We start from the raw sequence: 23,695 nt of genomic DNA, 5'->3' as shown, positions 1-23,695 counted from the left end.
ATTATTAGTTTTTTTGTTAACAAGGCTCGCCAGCTAATGTGAATCGAAACCTGTCTTTCTAGCTTTTAAAGTCGTGCGATGTGTAGGCCACAATTCAAATAGAGAAAAAAGAGCTGACTGACAAGATTTAAGATGTGGCTGTCAATGTTGGATTAAAAAAAACACATTGCCCGACGTTTGTTGCATTGCTTGAAAAATAACTTTATTTAGAGAGACTGGATAAGTAATTCAAGTGTTTTTTTTAACTTCCTGAAAAACAACTAATAATTTAACTATATGTGCAAACGTTTTATGATATGTCACTGTTGTGAATGTCTGTGGACATGTGCTGGCTGGACAGGAGGCTCTACTGTACACAGAGAGGGGCGGGAGGAGGGGACAAGCCGATACATACTCTTAGAGTTTGATTAATAGGGAATATAATACAAAAATATAGTACTAAAAATAAGAGACACTCTACAGACATTCACAACGGCGACTGTCAGAAGATAGGACACAGCGGCTCAGGCACCCGCTGAATGGAAAACGGGCACTTTAATGTTCTGTATGGCTAATACTAGAGCCAATACTAATATTCAATACTTTAATATTCTTTTCTGTATGTTTAACAATAGTGGGTACTGGCCTAATTTGTCCCTGCTCCCGTTGTTAGGTGTTAATGTGTTGTTAAGTGTGAATTTGTACCTGTTTCCCTGAGGTCTGGCTTTTTTTCTGGAAAACCATAACTCTGGTCTTGTTCAGATTGACTGTCGGCGCCCAGGTCTGACAGTGCTGCTCCAGCAGTGCCAGGTTCTGGCGCAGCCTCTGTTCTGTGGGCAACAGCGGGACCAGGTCGTCTGCAAAGAGCAGGAACTCGATTTCCATAATTAATGCAGATCAGTAAATCAAGGGACAAAAACAACTATTGCGCCCGGGTCCTCAATGGGCTTTGACGTGCTAATGCGTTGGTTTAACAGTCCGGGTGTGGCAAGCCTCTAATGTTTAACCTTTAACTGTTTTTCCATCTACTGTATTGCTTTGAGATGCCACTTTTAAAGGTGATATGTAAAATTAAGCTTTTTATTATTGTTATAGAGAAACATGATCAGATTTTCCCTGGTTCAGAAAAAAAGATCTAAAATGCTACACATAACTTTCTTAATTCGATGTATTTAAAGCAGTGAACTACTGAAGGTGTAACATAACATTCAGAAATACAATCGAGAATAGTTTTGTGGTGTTTGTTTAGATGAAACGTTCCTAAAACATATAACGTAACAAAATTAAAGACGATTAAAATCTGTAATCTTTCCACTTGTGCTGTATGTCATCGGAAAGTTTCTGCTTTGTGTAAGGATGGTATCAAAAAGTAATCTTAAGTGGTGAGAAAGCTGTGCTCAATGTATTTAAGGGACTTAAAAGTAAAAGGAGATGCTTCATATTGCTTGACTAAATTTAAAAACTAAGTTATAAATGCAGTTATAAATCCCTCGGTGCCGCGCCGGGTGTAAATATCAAAATATACATTCGTCCCGGGCAGAGGCCGAAGAGCGCCCGGCTGGGGTGCGCGGGGAAGAGCAGGACAGGAATGAAAGGCGGGATATAGGAAGACGTACAGTCTGGGCAGGTATAGATTACACTTTTCTAAAACGTATTTGAAAAATAAAAACGATTACAATCTAATCCTTCCACGTTTGATCCCAAAATCCCAAGAAATATAAATCTAAACGGGTAGAAAGCTATGCTGAAAGTTTATTAAGATACTTAAAAGACAAAGATATTGTATCAATGTATGTTGCATTAGCCTGATTATGATTTAAAAAAACACATAATTAAACACACGTTTGCGATTTAAATCAAAACACGATTTAAATCAATATAAATGTTTATATTGTAATGCATACTGTCCAGCCTCCATTTCTCTATAAAAATGTACTCTATCACACACACACACAATAGAAGCAGGAAGCAGAAGCAGGGACCGTTGTCAGAAGGGAAGAAGGTGACTATTCATTGTTTTTTATGCCCGTTGAAGTAAAACAAAATGCCTGACAAAGTATGGCTTGGACAGATTCCAAGTGCTTGTACAAATGTGCTAAAGAAATGATACTTTGAGTATACAGCTTGTCCAAAGTCATTCATTATTAATAATATTAGTAATATCTTCGGTAAAGGCTTTGATGCATAAATATTTCTGATAAAGGTAGGTTGTGTACTTTTGTCCAACTGAGCAATCTTGCTTTCATAAAATATACCAACATTTTAATGACTGATGATTAACATGCTGTAATACACAGTTCAAAATTAAAAGCTTAAATGCTGTACATGAGAGGTTAAGCTCCCCCTGGCGGTTTTACAAGGTGACGCCGGATAGTTTCCGGCATGACGTCAAATGACGCAATTAACCACGTGATACTGCGTGATACCGCGACACGCCCACCGGGGTATGCCGCGAAATACCCCACCCATTTTGAATGGCTGCATCTGTACATGCTAAACTTTCTTCTTTTCTGTGTTCAAAACTAAAGGAAATAAGTTTAGCCAAACTTTACAGGTAATTGTCATGCTCACATGAAAACTAATCAATTGCATATTTTATACGTCATTTCAGAAGCTGGTTGAGAAAAAGCAATGCCACAAAATTGAAAGCCATTCACACTAGATGCATTGAAAATACCTGATTACAGGTACTTGACATGATTCTGACCGATTGGGAGACTTTTGTGGACTTGTTTGAATACAGTTTTCTAAAGCAGGGATTGGAAATTTGTTCCAAAAGTGTCCGAGGTAGGGTTAGGGTTAGTGTTGCAACAACACCCAGACATTTTCTAATGCATCTGCCATGCTTTAGGGTGTATTTGCAGTGCAGGAAAGTTGTTGTTTTGTTGTTTCCTCGAAAAACAGATTTTGACCAATTTTGACGTTTTTGCTAAGCCTCGCAGCTGTCAAAAATGACAGAAGATCCAAATTCTGAAAACACACTTTCTACATGCTAAACTGTCTTTTCTGTGTTCAAAACTAAAGGAAATAACAAGTTTAGCCAAACTTTACAGGTAATTGTCATGCTCACATGAAAACTAGTCAATAATTACATATTTTACACGTCATTTCAGAAGCTGGTTGAAAAAAAAGCAATGCCACAAAATTGAAACTCATTCACACTAGATGCATTGAAAATACGCGTTAAGTGGAACCTGACATGTTTCTGACTATTTGGGAGTCACATTTGTACTTTTTATAACATACTTTTTAAAGCTGGGATTTGGAAATACACATTTTGTAATGCATGTTCTGTGCTTTAGGATGTATTTGCAGTGCAGGAAAAGTGGTGTTTTGCTGTTTCCTCTTAAAACAAATTTGGACAAAGTTTGCCATTTTTGCTAAGCCTGCGCACCTGTCAAAAATGGTCAAAAATCAAACTCTCAAACTACACTTTTAAATGCTCTGATTCCGATTCCTGATTCTGACTAATTGGGAGTCATTTGTTTACTTTTTTTTAACAGTTTTTAAAGCTGGGATTTGGAAATATGTTACAAAAGTGTCCGAGGTAGGGTTAGGGTTTGTGACAGAGGAGACTGTCACAAGGTACAGGTAGCACGGGAAATACACTATTCAAACAGCTTCTGTTGAGCAGCTGCTAAATAAGCTCCTGAGGGTGCACACTCAGGGCTTTACTAGTAACTGCTATTACTTAATTTCATATACATTCACATAAATAAAAAACATTCTTTAACACAGGTATTAGTGAGTATTCTGGTGTGAATGGAGAGCACTCTCAAAATGGATAATACTCACTGTTTGTTTGGTGTTGGTACTTCCAGGTTGGGTTAGCCTCTGGAGGCCTCATAAGGCCAAACCTAACCCCACTTCTCAAGGTTTATTTATGGAGCTGGGAAAAACCACATACATGTGAAGAGAGGGAAATGTTATTGTTTGTATTGTTTATTTCTGTATTGTTTATTTGAACCAGGATCAAAAGCACTGTGTTGTTAAGATATGCGATGTTCTTTGGTTAGAAAGGAATTAATTTTGAATGTATAATTTGTGAAATTATAAATTTGGAGAAATGGTTTGTTCCAGAGGGGGAGGGGTTTACATGCTATTTAAACTGGCTCCTCAGCCTTGGAGGGAGTTGATGGTTGGTGAGTCATGTAGTGTGACTTAAATCTGAGAGAAAGCAATAAGAAAAGGAGGATTGGTCTATTTGAATTATTATTTTTGTTCCTTTTGGGGGTTTTGTTTTTCTGGTGTGTGGGACTGTGAGCACTGTAAATAAGGTGCACTTATTATACTTGAGTGCTTTGCAGTGGAGGCATTCTTCTATAAAATGTACCTACTTTGGCCTTCCTCTGGCCATTGTGTGACAGGTTTAGTGTTGGAACAACACCTACACATTTTATAATGAATTTGCTGTGCTTTAGGATGTATTCACAGCGCAGGAAAGGTATTGTTTTAGTGTTTCCTAGAAAAACAAATTTGGACATACTGTATTTTGTCATTTTTACTATGTGTGCCTGTAAAAAATGGTAGCAAAATACAAATTTTCAAACCACACTTTCTACATGCTATTTGCTACTCTATTCCTTGCTTGTGTATTTTCTTCTGTATTATTTTGCCATAATCATGCAATTATTTCACTTGTGTTGTGTTATTGTTAACTGTGAACTTGTTGTACACCAGGGGAAAAGGTACAGGTAAGGTTTGTTTTTGTCTTGACACACTGGCTTAGGGGCGAGTGCCACCTTTGTCTTTTTCTGGTTCTGGTTAGTCAGTGTAGGGAAGTTAGGGCATGTGAAGACCTTTTGTTTTGTTTTGTGGTTTTGGTTAGTTAGGTCAGATCTCACCCTCACTGTATTAGCTAGTGCAGTTTTGTTATTTTTCTTTTCTTTGGCACCACTCAATTTCCTTTTCCTTGTGTGTTATTTGTGTCTTGTTATACGTACCAGTCACTTATTCACTTTTTTACTTTGTAAATAAATCACTTTTTCCCCGAAATTTTGTTGTCACACTTCCAAAGTCCCTCACCTGAAACCCGCCTGCATCCAAACCCATCCTGAATGTTACACCCCTTTACCCCTAGACACCTGGGGTCGTAACAATATTGAAAAGAATGTCAGTGTCAATGTTGCATAATTAAATAAATACACATAATGCACACAGATTTAATATCAACTGATTATAAGGATCATCATTTAACTGTTTTTAATCTGATATTTTTTTCTTAATTATTATTTTAAGAACCACATTGTGAAGATACTCTTCTAAGGTTGAAATGAGAAGCCTAGATAATCAGAAATGTGTTGGAAAAGCAGCTGATTAAATAGTGTTTCTAACTCTGTATTACAGATTGCAAAATATGAATACATCTGCATCAAGGTCCTGCCAACTACCAATAAAGTGAATAAACTTCATCAAACATCTTGAGAAAGCATATTGAGGAGCTGTGAGCAGTCACTGTTCTTTTTTCACAGCCTTTGATAAATGTTGGCAGTCACCTTCAAAGGGTGAAGCTGTTGTTTCATTAAATGCTTTCAACATTGATTTTTACAGCTACATACATCATCTTTATTAAAATCAACATTAATATCCTTTGGTTGTTTTCAAAAGTTTATCATTATTTAAATAATCATTACACAGAAACATTAATACTTGATTTGCAATAACTGCTTCACACGCCTTCAAAGATGTTTAAGTTATCTACAGTGGAGCTAGAAAGTTTGTGAATCCTTTAGAATTGTCTGCATTTCTGCATACATTTTACCTAAAATGTGATCAGATCTTCATCAAAGTAATAAAAATAGAGAACCCAATAAAACAAATAACACACAAAAGGGTATACTTTTTCATTCATTTATTGATCAAAATGATCCAACATTAAATGTGTTTGTCTGAAAAAGTATGTGAACCTCTAGGATGATCAGTTCAGTTAAGGGGATAATTAGAATCAGGAGTGTCAATTAATGGGATGACAATCAGGTGTGAGTTTGGGTGGCCCTGCCCTATTTAAAAAAAATAAACCTGTCTTCATTTCCAAAGTCTGGTCTTCACCACACAGGCTTGTGAACGCATGCCATGCCTCGATCAAAGGAAATTTCTGAGGACCTCGGAAAAAAAGTTGTCGATGCTCATCAGGCTGGAAAAAGGTTACAAAACGATTTCTAAAGACTTTGGGCTTCACCAATCCACTGTCGTTGCAGATAGTGTACAAATGGAGAAAATTTAACACTATTGTTACTCTCCCCAGAAGTGGTCATCCAACACAAATCCAACTCCAAGAGCAAGGCGTATAATATTCTGGGAGATCACAAAGAACCCTGGGGTAACGTCTAAGGATCTGCAGGCCTCTTCCACTGGCTAATGTTGGTGTTCAAGGGTCCACCATCAGGCACTGAACAAGAACAGTGTGCATGGGAGGATAGCAAGGAGGAAGCCACTACTCCCAAAGAAGAACATTGCTGCCCATATAAAGTTTGTTAAAGTCCACCTAGATGAGCCAGAAGACTACTGGAAGAATGTTCTATGGACAGATGAGTCGAAAATAGAACCTTTTGGCTTAAATGAGAAACGTTATGTTTCAAGAAAACCAAATACTACATTCTAACATAAGAACCTCATCCCAACTGTGAAACATGGTGGTGGCAGTATCATGGTTTGGGGCCGTTTTGCTGCCATGGGACCAGGACAGCTTGCCATCATTGACAGAACTATGAATTCTGAAATGTACCACCAAATTCTACAGGAGAATGTCAGAGTATCCGTCCGTGAACTGAAGCTCAACAGAAGGTGGGTCTCGCAGCAAGACAACGACCCTAAACACACAAGTCAGTCTACCAAAGAAAGATTGAAGCAGAAGACAAAGTCCAGACATTGATCCAATAGAAATGTTGTGGCAGGATCTGAAGCGGGGAGTTCATGCAAGAAAGCCCACCAGTATCACTGAGTTGAAGCAGTGCTGTAAGGAGGAATGCCAAAGGAGGACAAAATTCCTCCAAGCTGATGTGCAGGACTTATCAACAGTTACCGTAAACGTTTGGTTGAAGTCATTGCTGCTCAAAAGGGTCACACCAGTTACTGAAAGCACAGGTTCACATACTTTTTCTGACAAAGACATTTAATGTTGGATCATTTTGATCAATAATGAATGAAAAAGTATTTTCTTTTGTGTGTAATTTGTTTTATTGGGTTCTCTTTATCTATTTTTATGACTTAGATGAAGATCTGATCACATTTTAGGTCACATTTATGCAGAAATTCAGAAAATTATACTGCATACAAATGTTTAATATTTTTAATACAAGGGCCAGTGATAGGGTCAGTAGGTTTCATTGAATAATGACAAGGGTCCACTTTCCCGATGCGGAGTACAGAGCAGAGAAGACAGAGGGTACACAGAGAGCACATTTCAGGTGAGTTTTCCGTTGTGTTGTATGATTTCAACTAGACGGGTATCAGATCTTTTTCCTTACTACAACACATTATTTCCTTTATCAAAGCCAAAATAAATTCAATTCCAGAGCACTTAAATATTTGTCAAGCTGGTTTTAATCATTTGGTTCATGTCACTTGTGTTTTGGACGTTGTGCTAAAGCTTCAACGTTGGCAGGTCCACCCCACACACTTCCAAAGACCTCTTTTTCTGTTTTTAAGGCCTCATCACTGGTCAGTTCTCTCCCAGACAGAACCACTTTTTTAACTGATCTGATCACAGCTGCTGGTCCCTTGGTGAAATCACTTAACCACTTCAATGCATCTTCCAAGGGTCTTCCCTCTTCATTAGATACCAGAATTCCATCTGCTAATCTTGTCTGAAGTGCCAAATCTGGATCCACTTTACATGCCGTACTCAAAATTTTTAGGGCATTTTGGCTTCCAACAATGCGGACTAACCTAGCTCCTCCTCCCCAGCCAGGGACTAAACCCATGTGCTTATGAACAAATCGAATTTCACTCCCGGGTGCCATCAGCCTATGAAAGAAAACATCAGGTCCATTATAAAAAAAATCGAAAAAACAATATTTTAATTTTCTATATTAGCACTATACTCTACTGTACAAAATAAACTAAATTCACACATTTATTTTCAAATACTACTGATATTCACAAGAAACAAAGTTATCTATTGAGCAGCACTATATAATGATACTTAATGAGAATTATACTATAGTATTAGTACTTAATTCTGTGGAATATTTCTCTTTTGATAAGTTCAAATAAACTTTTTAGAAACAGTGAAAAACCCTTACAGTACCTACTATAACAGTTTAAAACTTTAGATTTATTAAAGTTCATGCAAGTGCTACTAACCAATCAAAGTGCCTCCTGTTCTCATTTTTAAAAGTACTTCTCGTACTTTCCAATAGAAATGCTGATGAGAATGGAATTCAAAAGGATTTAACAGACATCCAAATCACTGTTTCCCATTTTATATTTGTGCTACCTTCTTGTAACACTCTGTGCCTGCCTATATTAAACCAGAATTAAAACATCCATCAGGTGTTTTCTTGGTCTTAAATTTTGCATTTTTGAATTTCTATTGCAGCTTCTACAGTGTTTGCTAATCCCCCTGTTTTGGTTTCATCTGCACACTTCACTAGTTCATTGGTTGCATAAGAAAAATCAATATATATTAGCAAGAACGTTTTTTTAATGGTCTTTAAATATTTATATATTTTTTGTTTAATTGGTAAAATATCATCAATTAATCTTAAGTGTTTCTAGTAGCTCTGCCTCTCTAATGCAAATATGCAAGTTAGAGTTTTGTCTTTCTATAGACTGAAAGTGTTATCAAAATCTTCTTTCGTAAATTTCATGAGTGAAATATTTAACACATCAGCCTTTTCTTTCTCAATATCTAAAACTTTCCATAATTATCTCTGAGACACTTCATCAAAGAGGTGTTACTAAGTAATAATAATAATAATAATAATAATAATAATAATAATAATAATAATAATAATTGCTTACACTTATATAGCGCTTTTTTCTGGACACTCCACTCAAAGCGCTTTACAGGTAATGGGGACTCCCCTCCACCACCACCAATGTGCAGCATCCACCTGGATGATGCGACGGCAGCCATAGTGCGCCAGAACGCTCACCACACATCAACTATCAGTGGGGAGGAGAGCAGAGTAATGAAGCCAATTCATAGAGGGGGATTATTAGGAGGCCATGATTGGTAAGGGCCAATTGGAAATTTGGCCCGGACACCGGGGTAATGTCTGACTTAGTAACACCTGATTTGCCCAAACTTTTGAACATGCCACATTCACTCTTTTTTTTCAATCTGTTCAATTCAGCAAATAAATCGTAATTGTGTATTAAAATTTGCAGAAATATGACGTTTCATTTTTGTGCACTGCAGAGGTTATGTTAACTACTTTTCACTTAGAGTTATGGTGAAACATGCAATTTGATCGGGGGTGCCCAAACAGTTGTCAAGTTTGTGTACAACTGTATATATAAAGTTCTCATATACCTTTTATGATGAAGGTATAACAATTTAGGAGCAATGGTCCAAAATTAAACAATCAACCAATATAATTTATAATTATATATGACAATATTTTTTTTTCAAGAACCACCACCAAAATAGTTGGTTTGCACCAATGCATTAATTTAATAACCCCTTCGAAAAACTCTGCACACAGGTGGACTCCAGTCAAGTAATTATGTGACTTGGAGAAGAGAGTTGGTTACTTCAGAGGTAATTTAGGTGTGTCAAAGCAAGGGGGTGAATACTTATGCATTCAATTTGTTTCAATATGTTTTTTATTTTTAATGAATTTAGTAAAATGTCTGGATTTTTTTTTCCACTTTGACATTATAGAGTACTTTGTGTTGATGAGTTGCAAAAATTCTCAGTTAAATATATCATGGTTCCGTGCTGTAACACAAAATGTGAAAAAGTCCAAGGGAGGTGAATAGTTTTCCAAGGCACTGTATGATCCCATAAATTATTAAATAGGCTACAGGAGAAATAATGGCTTCTCTTTTTATTCACCAATGAATGGCGATATTTTTAGTATACTGTTCTTGCCTCATTTTTTAAGAAAAGGTCTGTCTATATTTCTGTATAATTACTGATTATTCAATAATCACTCAGATTCACCAGGTTATTGTTCTTCACCTCAGTGGGTAAACCTGAATTAAACCAAGGAAGAACACTTAAAAAGAGACATAGCTCATCACTTATTTGCATCCATCCATTTTCTAACCCTTTCATCCAGTTCAGGGTGTAGGGGAGTTGGGGCCTATCCCAGCAAGCAATGGGTGCAAGGCAGGGTATACCCTGGACAGGACACTCCTTACAGTACTCAGGCCCTGGGTTCAATTCCTGGGGTGCTCATTGCTCTCTTCTATGTTATCCCTGTGTTCATGTGGGTTTCTGACAAGTTCTCTGGTTTCCTCCCACAGTCCAAACACATACTGGTAGGTTCACTGGCTTCTGGGAAAACTAGCCCCGGTGTGAGTATGTGTGTGAATGTGTGTGCCCTGTGATAGACTGTCTTTCCATCCAGGGTGTATACTGCCTTGTACTTGTGACTTGCTAGAATAGTCGTCACCTCCCCCATGACCCTGTATTGAATGAAGAATTGAGATCGGTCAAGCAGCCATTATGTAACCACAGGCCTAATACACAGCAGCTCAGGAAGAGAAGCAAGAAAATGTTTTGTTAATTGAACCCAGAAGATAGTTTAGGAAAGCCAGATTGTACAAGAAAAGGATGCAATTTAGCCAGGACATCAGAGATCTGGTGAAACACCTGTAATCTTTAGAAAATTGCCTTGAGATCCTAAATGATCAAGTAGTTAAGACCTCTGTTTAATGTCTCATCCTAAGGACAACATCTCTTACATCAGAATATTCATGATCAACACACTGGAGCATTAACTTGGAAAATTGATACACCTGCAACAATTACTGAAGCACCTTGATTCTCCTTAAAGGTCTCCCACACCAGTAACTACCAGGCCCAGCCTCAGCTGTTGATTTGACAAGATCATACAGTACATGTTGATGGAGCTTTAGGTATTTTTTTATGTAACACTTGTAAAAAGGGATTCCTGGTCTTACCTAAAATCACAGGCTGTAGTGAGTTCTGCTCCACCACCTAATGCTTTTCCCTCCACTAGAGCCACACTTATTAGAGGCAGTCTGCACTAGAAAAAAAATATTGGTAGCATGTAATTCATTAAATGTTAACTGAAATACAGTAGAACAATAAAGTTAAACATTACACCATTTCTTGAATCAGTCACATTAATGATTAGGCAATATTATCTTGTTTCTTCCATCCTACCTACAATCAATTCTCATTCTGTTTTTCCTTCACGTTAAATTAAAATTACATCCCATTGAAATGGATTTGTTTTCCCAAAGATAAGAACACAGGGCCAAAAACGTCTATTCCCCATTTAACACTTCTGCTGTTTTGAATAATTTAACATCTAAACTCTACTAGGTAAAAACAGAACATGATGATTTTAAAGAGTGTGTTAAAGTAGAAAATAAACTGTGTTTGCACTACAGAATCCGTTATAACTGAACATTTGTGCGTAAAAATGTGATAGCATAAAGTTTGGTCCTTTTATAGCACTCCATAAGATTTGATTACAAAAATATCAAAACAGAAAAAGTATTTTTACAAAAAAAATTAAAAGAGACTGTTATCCAAACTTGCAACCCAGTATTTTACCTCAGAAGTCGTGTCAACGTGTTCTGCATGAACATGCACATCTTCATTCCATCCTACAAGATTTTAAGGAAAAAAATTCAATTCTTGCAATGCTTAATATGTCAGTTTTCTTTTATATGTAAAATGTAATTTGTCTTAAACATTCCATCTAAAACTCCAGAAAGCAACAGGAAAAAAGAACATCTTGCTTTGTTAAGATTGGTGGACAGCAAAAATAAAATAAACCCAAGCCACATGTTCAAAAGATTAATATTGCAGATTCTTTGTCAGGCGTCTCCAACTCTGAGTCTGGAAGGCCCTAGTAAAGGTTCTCTGGGTAGCCTTTGAGTAATCAATTTAGAGAGACCTGCACCTATTTGCCTAAGATCAATTTAGCAGGTAATGTGTTCACTTAAGTAATTTAGAAATTATTTGGAATAAAAATCAGAATATTAAATAGATGTTAAAGACTACTGTCACCTTAATTGAAACATAACTTGTTTAATCAAATGCTTAAAGAAATGATTTAGGGTGATTTAAAGTAGTGGTTCTCAAACTGTGGTACGCGTACTAGGAGTGGTACGCAGCGCGCCGCCAGCTGGTACGCCATATGACCCTGGAACTTTGGTGTGTGCGCTTGACCTGTTTGACCTGCTGCCCCCTCTGAAAGACACAGTCACTCAGAATTACTGAAATGGCGGATTATATCAAAAGTACACTGGTAGAGCGCGTTAAGATGAGCAGATGCTTTTCACTGCAATTAGATGAGTCTGTAGTCGATTTGGCCAATTTGCTTGTTTACGTTAGATACTGTACGAATTCGAGGGTACGTCCAATGAGTACTTTCTGTTCCTGTAGTACCAACAGGAACTACAGGAGAGCACATATTTCAGCTTCTGAATAAATTTATCGAAGAGAATGGCATCGACTGGATAAAATGTGTCGGAGTTTGTACAGACGGTGCTAGAGCGATGACAAGCCGACACAGTGGTGCAGTTGCATGAATTAGAGAAGTTGCTCCAGAAATGAATGGACGCATTGCAACATCCACCGTGAGACCTTTGCTGTCAAGAAAATGCCAGATGATTTAAAATCTGTTAGACTCTGTTGTGAATTGTATCAAGGCTTGAAAAATGAATTCACATCTGCTTTGCTCGACTAAACAGGCTCACCCCTCTCACTGAAATGGTGCTTTTTTATTGTTTATTTTTATTTGTTGTTGTTCCTGTTTTTTTTTCTGTAAAGCGCTGTGAGAAGCCACCTTTAAAGGCGCTGTATCAAATAAAGTTTATTACTATAATATTTATTATATGTGTATGTGAGTGTGTGCACGCACTTGCGCTCATGTTTCTCATTGAGAATTTCTGGGGTTCCTATGAGAAGATGACTTGTAGGTGGTACTTGGATGCTTTGGTTTGATCAGGGGTGGTACCTGGTCCAAAAAGTTTGAGAACCACTGATTTAAAGAATAACTGGACTAAGGCATTCCCCGGCAAACCCTGGTCTCCAGTGTGTGGATGGCTTTAAAACAAACTAATTTTGAATACTGAAGGGACAATTTAGAGAAGAAAATGTCACGCACTGGTTGTATTTACAAGAAAACATTTACAATTTCCATAGAGATGATCCTCCAGAAGGACCACATAACTGCTGGATTTCATTCCAGCTGAACTTGATGACCTGATTGAAGCCTTAATTGAACTAAAAAGTTGATTGATTGAAATATTTGCATGTTTTTATTTCTACTTAATAGTCTGGAATTTCATTTTAATTTAAATTTAATATGAAAATGAAAAATTAACAATGAAATAATAGTTAAAAGGAAATATCTTTACATGTTTATGAGCTGAAAATGATTTTAAAAAATCACATTTAATCTAATGATAAAAAAATCAAATTAAACTATCAAATTAAACCTAGCTGAAAGCATTCAGTTTGTTCATGCTGGATCCCCTGCTCTTGATTAGTTTTAATTCTTGTGGCCTTGAAGCAAGCCTTATTAGTCTACAATTATATGTTACCACCCTTTGATAATGTTTTTTAGATCTTTTGTATGGATAGACATTACTTTAGCAAATGTGATACAATAAAAATATACATTATTTTAAATTAGAAATGAAACCACTGCCCTGTGACTTTTTTAACATCCATAAAACCATAAGAAACATTACCAATGACTGACTGACATTCAACCTAGCTCACTTAGCTAATCGATCTGAGGCTGTAATCACTCATTGAAACAGGTAAGGGCATCAGCTTGAGTAACTTGTTCCAGGCTCCCACAATTAAATTGTTGAAACCATTTCTCAGTTTTCTACATGACCTGTTGGTGCATAACACCACTCATGTGTCACCCAGGTGCTCAGTGATGGATGAAGTAGGTGCAGTTCTATAAATTAAAATGCTTTAGAAGCTTTTGGGATGAAAAGTACTATATAAATGCAATTAATATTAACATTAATACTATTAATATTGTAATATTTTTCAGATAATGTTCACAACTGTAAGGCATAATATAAACTAAAACCTGTGTATTGCTTTGTCTATTGTTCAACAAGCACTGTTACACAAGGAATGTAAAAAATAAGTCCTACCTGACAACTGGATAGTGCTCTGACTGCATTTAAATCTGAACCTGAACAGAAAGTATTGGCTGTTCCCTGTACAATAAGACCTTTTCCCTCTGTCCATTGTTCAAGTTGATCAATTCTGTCCTTCAGTTGTATCATCATTGTACCTGTCAAAGTAAGGAACATGGTTTCTGAAATCTTTCATTCCTGGAAGTTGCTGCACTAACTGGAACAGGCCTCACAAAATCAGCACTTTATTCCTTATCTCTCCAATACATACTTCTGGGTATTTATGAAAAAAGCAGTATGTATGGTATTATACTGTACAGTCTCAAAACTTTCCAAAACTCTACAAAGCATTGAGTGTCCTCTCCTTTATACTGTAGGATTTTACTAGTGTAATATGCATAATTGTTTTAGTTAATCTGTAACTAAATTCAATATGAAAATATTTTCTCTTAACTTTTCTTCACTTTTAATATATATATATATTTTATAGTATGTATCAAATACACAAGTCACAGAAAATGAAATATAAATTGACAGAATGCAATTAACTTTATTTATAATACAATTTTAAATGAGAAATGATCAAACAAAAACATTGATACCTGTGAATGCATTCTTGTGATTGGGGTTGTTTATAGTAAGAACTGCAATGCCACTGTCCTGCTTGATGAGGTCAACTGATCCTCCTGGGAATGCCTGAAGCTTTTCTTTGATCTCTTCTTCATTAAAACAACTGGCATTTGTGTAGATGGCCTTGCTCCTTTTCTGAAACACTACTAATACATTCTGTGTTTTCTGAAGGAGGCGAATACCAATATTCTGCAGTGCCATTCTGAAATAATAAATTAATATTAGAGAGGAGAACATGATGAAAAAAAACTATGTTTTATATAACTGATCCAAATTCAAAATGCATTATAAGATTAAATCATTACTAACTTAACAGTTAGGATATTAAGTCCCAGTTCTTCTGGAACATTTTAAAAAGGTAACAGCATCATTGATCATTTTACAAAATTAAATCTAAACCTATTTACAAACTAGGCATCCCAGAGGCCTGCTTTCCTATTTTCCATGAAAACCTAGATTGCTAACCCTGTAATTTAAACCCTTTGAAGCTAAAGAACCCTATAAATTCAGGTGCTCCAATATGAATGGGAATGCATGCACTAACCAGGAGAGAACGTCTTTAGTCTGGTGATTTCACATGAAAATCAGAGTTTTCTAAAACAAGACAGCAAGCTCTCAATGTTCAAATACATAGCTAGATTTAAGGTTGATCAGAACAAGGTTATTCTTCTGATTCTTCTCTCTCTCTGCTCCCTTTCTTTCTTCTTCTCTTCTCCTCTTTCTTGTCTCTCTTTTCCCCCTGTTTCTGCCTAACTTTTAGTCTGTGTTTCTAGACTGTTTGTACTCTTAATGATTTACCAATTCATTAATTAACTGGAGTAAACTAGTTTCATTATTGTCCCTTGAATTGCCTACAAGATAGTAAATACCTTTTCTCCTACCGATTGTTTCTTATCTTTTTGTGATCACTGTAATAGTATTTTAATGTATTTAATTTGCTCAATCAAACAGCAAAGACTATGAGGTGCCGTTTAGGCCATTATTCAAACTTTACCTCTCATATACACACATATTACTCTCACGTACACACAAAAAGCTCTCACATTCTCTAGTTTTACCTCTTACATACACATAAAACACTCTCACATTCACTAGTTTTACCTCGCACATATACATAAAACACTCCTTCACAATGTGAACGCGAGCGGCAAAACTAGTGAATGTGATGCATTTTATGTGTATTTAAGAGGTAAAATGGAGAGTGTAAGAGCATTTTATATGAATGTGAGAGGTAAAATGGAGAGTGTGAGAGCATTTTATATGAATGTGAGAGGTAAAATGGAGAGTGTGAGAGCATTTTGTGTGTATGTGAGAGCAATTTGTGTGTGTATGAGAGGTAAAGTTTGAATAATGGCCTAAACCGCACCTCATAAAATACTGCAATAACAACATAGATTTATGTCAAACACTAATCCACTAATCTGTGTATTTCTATGCAATAAGAACATAAAAGAAAAGTAAAAAAAATGATCCATTCATACCATCTAGCTCATTTGCAAGCTATTAATTTTTTTCACTATAGGATTTTGTCAAATCATTTCTAAAAGAGGACAGGGTCAAAGTCAATTGAAAATATCAGTCTTCTGGTTTCAGTTGTAAATGCACTTACGTGTAGTTTTCGCTTGTGCCCTTTGATTTGTTTTACTGCTGATCAATCCAATTACATTGACTTGGTCAATGATTTTGAGTATTCTAAATATTAGAATAAGGTCACTTTGCATTATTCTCTGTTCAGGATTTTAGCCTGTTAGTGTTTTTTTTTTAATCCTGAAATGCAGTTGGTTACCCTTCTTTGAACAGAGCAGAAATATTTTTTGTAACATGATGATCAAACTTGACACAATATTCTAAATTTAGTCACACTAGTAAATTGTAATTTTTAACACATAATCCGTTTAATTTAAAAAATGTTTTAATTTCTTCCCCACATTATCTAGAGCAAGAGATGTAAATGACATTTCAACATAAATTATTTTTTAGTTTCTTATCTTACATAATTATTTCTAACTACAGTATAACCAGTTTTGAAAAGTTATTTTTGAATTTATTAAGCTGTTTCTACAGTGCCTTCTAATCATTGTATAATGGTAATTTTTGCAATCTTAAATAGTTAATTAATTATCCCATAATCTAAATAATTTTGTAATTAGGAAGAGCAGTGAGCCCAATGAAGATCTCCGATAATTATATCACCTTAATCTGAGCATTCACTACTAATCTATTATCTGTTTACTATCCATTAACCCATTCTTGATCCAAAGACATACTTCAGACTATCATCTGCAATTTGCCTATTTTATTTGAATTAAACCTTTTTGAGGGACCTTATCAAAAGCCTTTTCAAAATCAAAATATTCCACACCATGCACTATTTGTATGCATTAATGCTGGTCTTGTTCAAATGACTCTGGCAAGGTAGTTAAGCAAGACGTACCTCTACTGTATCTAGTGTACCTATTACAATACACATGATCTATAAGAGTTAAGTTTTCATGAGTATTATCAGCTCCTTAACCTTCCATGTACACGTGTATCTTTTACTAAAGTTTTATATATTTTCTATTTTAGATATCTTAATGAATCAGACATGATATCAGAGAAGGATACTTATATATAGTAAAGAAAGAAATCCCAACTACCACAATTGTACACATCATGACAGGGATAAGCCTGCATGCCATCCTAAACAAGTACTCTTATTTTTTTCAACACACCTGCATACCCAGGTATCAATTAAATAAGACCCTTCTAATTACCCTATAATACCTTGGTTTGGTTTTGTCAAAGTGTTTTACAAAGTTCTTGACTGACTACTCAGACTATTTTGTTAATAACATAAATAACACCTTCCTTAACTATAAGTGGTAGAATATCATAAGGATCTAGAGATTTATCTTAAATACTTATAGTACTGTAATGTGTTTATACAGAATTTTTTTTTCCTTTGGCCTAAACATACTTTTGTTGCAAATTATTATCCCTTTCTTGGCCTTTGTAATACAGTATCTTTTTTACTTGTGTTTGCAATTGATTCTTTTTTTCTTCAACAGAATGGTGTTCTCTTCTAAAGAACATTTTTCATTTTCTAATTTGCTTTCTTTCTCCTTATATTCTCATATGAGGCTCACTTATCCGCCAGGGATAAAGGGCAAGGTTTAAAGAAGTTGAAGACCATTATTCGTTTTGTTGTTGTTTCTTCAGGCTCACGAACGCAGGAATTAATGTACATCCCATCTCTCTGGGCCACAGCTGTCAATTAATTTATGAAAAGTGAACTAAAAATATGAAATATTAAAACTAAATGAAATATTTAAAATGGCAAAGCATGATTTGCCCCTCTAAACAATCAAGATGACGGATGTGTTTTTGCAAAATAGTACATAATTGATAGGCGTACGAATACAGAATGGAGCACAACATAAACACCTATAAATGTACAGTATAATTGCCATCAGACAGTATGGGGCAGTAGTGAACAATAACCTTTCCAATAACTTTCCTTCCACGACACTTTTACTATGACAACAAAGAAGAATAAAGTGTTACTTTTTTGCTAAAAGTACATTCCATTTAGAGTATTGTAGTACGATATTCCTAAAAGAGATATCTTAATTCGCAACTTCATGAACTGATTGTGTAGAAAGTACTTGTATTCGTCCGGATACTTTATGACTGGATGTCAAATATCTCAGGAATTTGAATATTTTAATCAATTGTATTAGTCATAACGTGTTCTGAACAACCTTCTACTAACCTGAAACGTTCGCAAGATTTCCGCCTGTCCTGTGTAACAGAAAACTCAAACCCCCAAGAAACAAGTCTAAATTGATCATTTCCTACTGGAGGTGCAATACATTATTACGGTTTAGCGAGGCAGGGAGAGTTAAGACTTTTTCGAATCAGTGAATATAAATTCTAATTATGTAAGAAACATATCTTTATAAAAGCACATTGGAGTCGTGTAGAGATCTAATCAATTTTAGTACTACCTGCAAAGTAAAATCCGCAGATTAAGTTTGCTGTGCACGTACTGTAGCTACACAAACTACAAGTAGCGTTGCGTCTAACATGGCATGTCATTTACAAATGTTTTTTTTTACAATAACTAGTTAAATAAAACCGATATATTTTATCTGTTACCAGTTGATTGCAACATTGAAATAACCGATGATCACATCAGTTATAAACTTTTTGTTGCATTTATGCTTAATATAGTTTCTTCGCATTATTATAAAGTATGCCTAGCCACTCGATACTGTATATCTATGTTCAATATTTTTTTCTGTGACTTCTGAAAGGGGCAATATACTGTACAACAATGATACAAACGTGTTCAATGACTTTTCTACTAGGTAAAGATCACAAAATATTTTTTAAACAATTACTTGGTGTTTCTTAATATATTGAACAAATGATGAGTCCGACTTAATAGGTAGACCTTCAAATGTATATATACTTTATGTCCATCCATTTTCTAACCTCTTTATCCAATTCAGGGATGTGAGGGAGCCAGAGCCAAGCCCTGCAAGCAGGATACACTCTGGGCAGGACATCACAGGGTACCCTGGAAGTGCACACTCTTACACCAGGGCCAGTGTTCCCAGAAACGAATTAACCTACTAATATGTCTTTGCTCAGGGGGGAGAAACCAGGGCACCTGTTGGAAACCTGCGCACACACATGGAGAATAAACATACTCCATGCAGATAGCACCTTAAGTCTGAAACTGAATGCAGGGCCCCACTGTAACCACTACTAACCACTGTGCCACTATGCTCCCCTTGTACAGTATATACTGTACTTTTTTGAAGTACTGTATTGGTCATATACTATGTTAATTATTAATTTTGTCTTTTACCTACCAAAGAGAAAAATGGGACTGGTTGTGGTGCCAATAGCTGTACTGGAGGAAATTAAAGAGATATTAACATTTAGGATCTTACATCACAGCTACAGTATCTTAAGAAATCAGTTGTTGTTCATATTAATTGTATACCTACAATTTAACTGTTATTGTGTCTTCAATGTCTGAGAGTATTTATATATTTTATAATCATTGAACATACAGTATATGACCTCTAATTAAGTTCTGTTCAGCAGCTTAAAGAAAAATGAATTACAACATTGACCAGATATTACATTTTGAACTTTTGTGCTTTGTGCCACATTTTTCAATACAATAATGTAATTGCACACTCTATGAATAATAATATACTGTTTGAATTTCTTGGACTGCAAATTATTTCTTATAGAGTCTTTATTAGGCAGTCCTAGATGTTTTTGCAAAGAAACGTTGAAAGTTTGTTCCTTGTACTTTTGTTTAAAAAAGGGTTTTGCAGTGTTTTCTGCTGTAGAGTGCTACTTGAGCTGTCACTTGAGTGGTGACTCTTATTTTTTTAATTTAAAAGCATACAAAATGGTAAGTAGGGCCAAACATTAGTGGTAATTGTAATCTTAATCTTTTCACAACACATAAAACATTGAATATGAAAAAAGGAAAATGGGGAAAAACTCAAACAGGTTCATATTGCAACCTATACATTTCCAATACTTTATGTCTGGTATTCCACAAGATTCTACACAATGTGTACAATAATCCAAAAACTCAGGGACTCCAAAATGATTTTATTTGTTAAAATATCTAATGCCATGAAAATATAGCATAAGCTCCATTCAGTGATATTTAAAAATTACCTTGTGTACTGCAAAATTACTTTTAAATTTTACATTACCTTTCTATAAAATAATATAGGGTTAGTCAACATGTTGTCAACAAGTATAAATGCCCATTATTTTACATAGCTAAAGTTTAAGTTTTGTTTTCTCCTCCACAGGTGGTGCTACAGTCACACGGTATACACAATAGCATCACCTGTGGAGAAATCATTTTGTATTCTCTGTTATCATGAAACAAAATCAAGTGTTTCCATGCATCGATCGTTCCAAACTAAATTTCACAAACATCCACCAATGTGAGACTCCACCATTAAGTGGTACAGGCAGTTTGTGGGGCATGTATGCATCTCCATGGGCAAAAGCACAGGTCATCCTTGCACAGATGACGCGACTGTGGGCCATGTTAGAAACTTCGATATTTATGCTTTCGTTTGAAACCTTTTTTGTCACAGTGACCCATGTAATTAATTTTTATAAACTGTCAAAGTTGTCGAAAGCATTTTGAATAATCCTGTATTTTACAGTGACCAATATAAATACAAATTGTTTACCTCAGAATTTACTTCTTTGCAGTACCTCTGTAACCTATTAAAATAGTACGTTTTTTCTATAACTATACACAGGTATTTAACTGTGATCTCTGAAGTATTGTTATTTATTTTCTTACTTATTGAAGAATGCAAGTTTCAGCATATTAAGATTAAAATACCTCTTTCCTTCTCTTTCTTTTAATATAATATTTTTGTGATTTCATTAACACATAATCTGAAAATAATTCACATTTGATGTAATTGATTTGAACCACTGTAGGGCAGTGTTTAGCTGGTGACTGATTTCTAAAAATATTTTGCTTATGTGTTTCTGAAAGTCTCCTGAAACATTTATAAAAACAAATGAAGCAGTTTTCCTAATTGTTTTTTTTTCTGTTACCTTGTGTCCCTAAACATTATGAGTATATAAGAAAATTGAAAACTTAAGTAGATACTTTTATATGAGTTTCCATTCTACCATTGATTCATTTCTTCTCTGATATGAACTACTCAGATATAGTTAGACATATAGATATTCGCTTCCTGGAAATTCTGAGAAAGATGGAGTAACTGATTATGCAACACTTACAGTAGCAAGTGAAAACACTGCAAAGTCAGGGCCACTTAGGTTATTATACATATGAATGGACTGTGCTGCACAGTTTTATAATTTGTCAGGATATATCAGCCTGTGTAGAGCACGTCCTGCTGTATCAGCACTTGACTGTTCATCTTCTTAAAAATATTTTATTCTACAGCACTCTCTTTCAGACTAGCCTGTTTTCAACAATCCTCATTTGACACAGTACCCTCCAGTTGTGTCATAAGAACATAAGAAAACACATAAAAAATGTTAAAAAATGAGAGGATGCCATTTAGATTATCTGTCCCAGTTGGAGGTAATGGTTAATTAATACTATAATCTCATTCAGCCATTTCTTAAAAGAAAATAGTTTCGGCTTCAATATCATATTGCTTGGCACCTTGTTTCATACTCCCACAACACTTTGAATAAAAACATGCCTCTACTTATGCCCACTGGCTCATGTTTCACTATTCATTCTGAACCTGCTAGATTGACTTTGTCAATGTCTTTGATTATTTTGAAGAATTATAGTCAGATGCCCTTGTAGCCTTCTTTGTTCAAAACTGAAAGGGTTCAGTTTATTCAGGCTGTCAGTATAGGACATCCCCTTAAGCCTCAGAATGTATGTGATTGTTTTTACCTTGATTGATTCTATATGACTTCTACAATGTGGTGACTAAACTGTACACAATATTCTAAATGAGGCCTTTCTAGCGTGTTCTGCAAATCCAACAAAAAAACCCTTTATTTAAATTATACACTTTTAACTATATTTCCTAGAAGTATAGCTGCCTTTTTAATTTCTTTTTTGACATTGACTAGTAGGTGTAAAAGAATAAGCCTTTTTCATAAGCAGCTTTTGTTAACTCAGCTTTCCAGCTCTTTCCAGTTAACTGGAAAACCAGCAGCCATATAACCCTGCAACTCACAACTGGCAACCCACTGAAGCTAAGCAGGTGTGAGTCTGGTCAGTACCTGGATGGGAGACCTCCTGGGAAAAACTAAGGTTGCTACTGGAAGAGGTGTTAGTGGGGCCAGCAGGGGGCGCTCACCCTGCGGTTCATGTGGGTTCTAATGCCCCAGTATAGTGACAGGGACACTATACTGTAAACAGGTGCCGTCCATTGGATGAGATGTAAAACCCTGACTCTCTGTGTTCATTAAAAATACCAGGGTGTTTCTCGAAAAGAGTAGGGGTGTAACCCTGGCGTCCTGGCCAAATTTCCCATTGGCTTTATTAATCTGCTCTCCTCCCCACTGATAGCTGGTGTGTGGTGAGCGTTCTGGCACACTATGGCTACCATCGCATCATCCAGGTGGGTGCTGCACATTGATGGTGTTGGAGGGGAGTCCCCATTACCTGTAAAGCTCTTTGAGTGGAGTGTCCAGAAAAGCGCTATATAAGTGTAAGCAATTATTATTAACTGCATGCAAATACCCTACATTTAATGTCATCTGAAAGGAGTTTGTACAGTCTTGTTTTGTTTCGATATCTTTTTGAATTTAATTTGCTACCTCTATACAGTTTGCTTATCCTCTTAAATTGACTGATAAATAAATTGATAAACTTGACTAATTTATCACTCTTATTTTAAAATCCAGATTTTTTATGTTAATTATATTATGTCCCAGTACAGATCCCTGCATTACTTTGCAAGTAATGACCCCAATTTGAGTATTCACATCTTATCTGCAGCCTTTATTTTCTATTTAATAACCGGTTTTGAAACCAAACACTCATGTTTCCCTGAACACCTACCATTTTAAAAAATAAGTCGTTTATCAACACTTTCTCAAAAGTCTTCTGAAAATCTCATTACACCATGGGGCTGTTTCAGAAAGCAAAATTACTCAGTAACTGAATAACATTTGGTTTCTTGAAGCAGGTAAATTGTATCTACAGCAACTAAAGTATAAAGTACTTTAGTAACTACAGCAACATACAGTACTGTATCCTCTATTCTTATGCTCCAGGGTAAGTTAAATCTTTATGGATAACTAGATTCACACACCAATCAATCCCATGAAGAAAACATCA

The 23,695-nt window shown here is 35.6% G+C and overlaps 1 protein-coding gene and 2 long non-coding RNA genes across 3 annotated transcripts; 1 reads left to right on the top strand and 2 right to left on the bottom strand.

Annotated features, from left to right (window-relative positions):
- Positions 1–2,466: 2,466 nt before the first annotated feature.
- Positions 2,467–4,974, top strand: LOC148674918 (uncharacterized). The gene is made up of 2 exons (XR_015935415.1): positions 2,467–2,533; positions 3,033–4,974. It is a non-coding gene; the product is annotated as an uncharacterized LOC148674918 (long non-coding RNA).
- A 2,279-nt stretch (positions 4,975–7,253) lies between these two features.
- echdc1 (enoyl CoA hydratase domain containing 1) lies at positions 7,254–18,777 on the bottom strand. The gene is made up of 6 exons (XM_088625679.1): positions 18,620–18,777; positions 14,838–15,067; positions 14,251–14,393; positions 11,678–11,730; positions 11,056–11,136; positions 7,254–7,944 (listed from the first exon to the last, which is right to left on the bottom strand). The coding sequence occupies exons 2-6, from the start codon at positions 15,064–15,066 to the stop codon at positions 7,539–7,541; spliced, it is 912 nt and encodes a 303-aa protein (XP_088481805.1). The 5' UTR covers position 15,067; positions 18,620–18,777; the 3' UTR covers positions 7,254–7,538.
- LOC148674917 (uncharacterized) lies at positions 8,169–11,049 on the bottom strand. The gene is made up of 2 exons (XR_015935416.1): positions 9,190–11,049; positions 8,169–8,879 (listed from the first exon to the last, which is right to left on the bottom strand). It is a non-coding gene; the product is annotated as an uncharacterized LOC148674917 (long non-coding RNA).
- Positions 18,778–23,695: the final 4,918 nt, after the last annotated feature.

Source organism: Lepisosteus platostomus, chromosome 3 (assembly GCF_059453375.1).
Source record: "Lepisosteus platostomus isolate fLepPlt1 chromosome 3, fLepPlt1.hap1, whole genome shotgun sequence".
Lineage (NCBI taxonomy): Eukaryota > Metazoa > Chordata > Actinopteri > Semionotiformes > Lepisosteidae > Lepisosteus > Lepisosteus platostomus.
The sequence above is the reverse complement of the archived record's forward strand: the minus strand, read 5'-3'. Positions and strand labels throughout refer to the sequence as shown.

Excerpts from the sequence above, each read along its gene's own strand:
- echdc1 (XM_088625679.1), bottom strand. The coding sequence starts at position 15,066 with ATGGCACTGCAGAATATTGGTATTCGCCTCCTTCAGAAAACACAGAAT. Across the intron at positions 11,731-14,250 it reads GAGCACTATCCAGTTGTCAG|GATGGAATGAAGATGTGCAT; the intron begins GTAGGACTTATT and ends AAAATCTTGTAG. Across the intron at positions 7,945-11,055 it reads ACTACAGCCTGTGATTTTAG|GCTGATGGCACCCGGGAGTG; the intron begins GTAAGACCAGGA and ends TTTCTTTCATAG.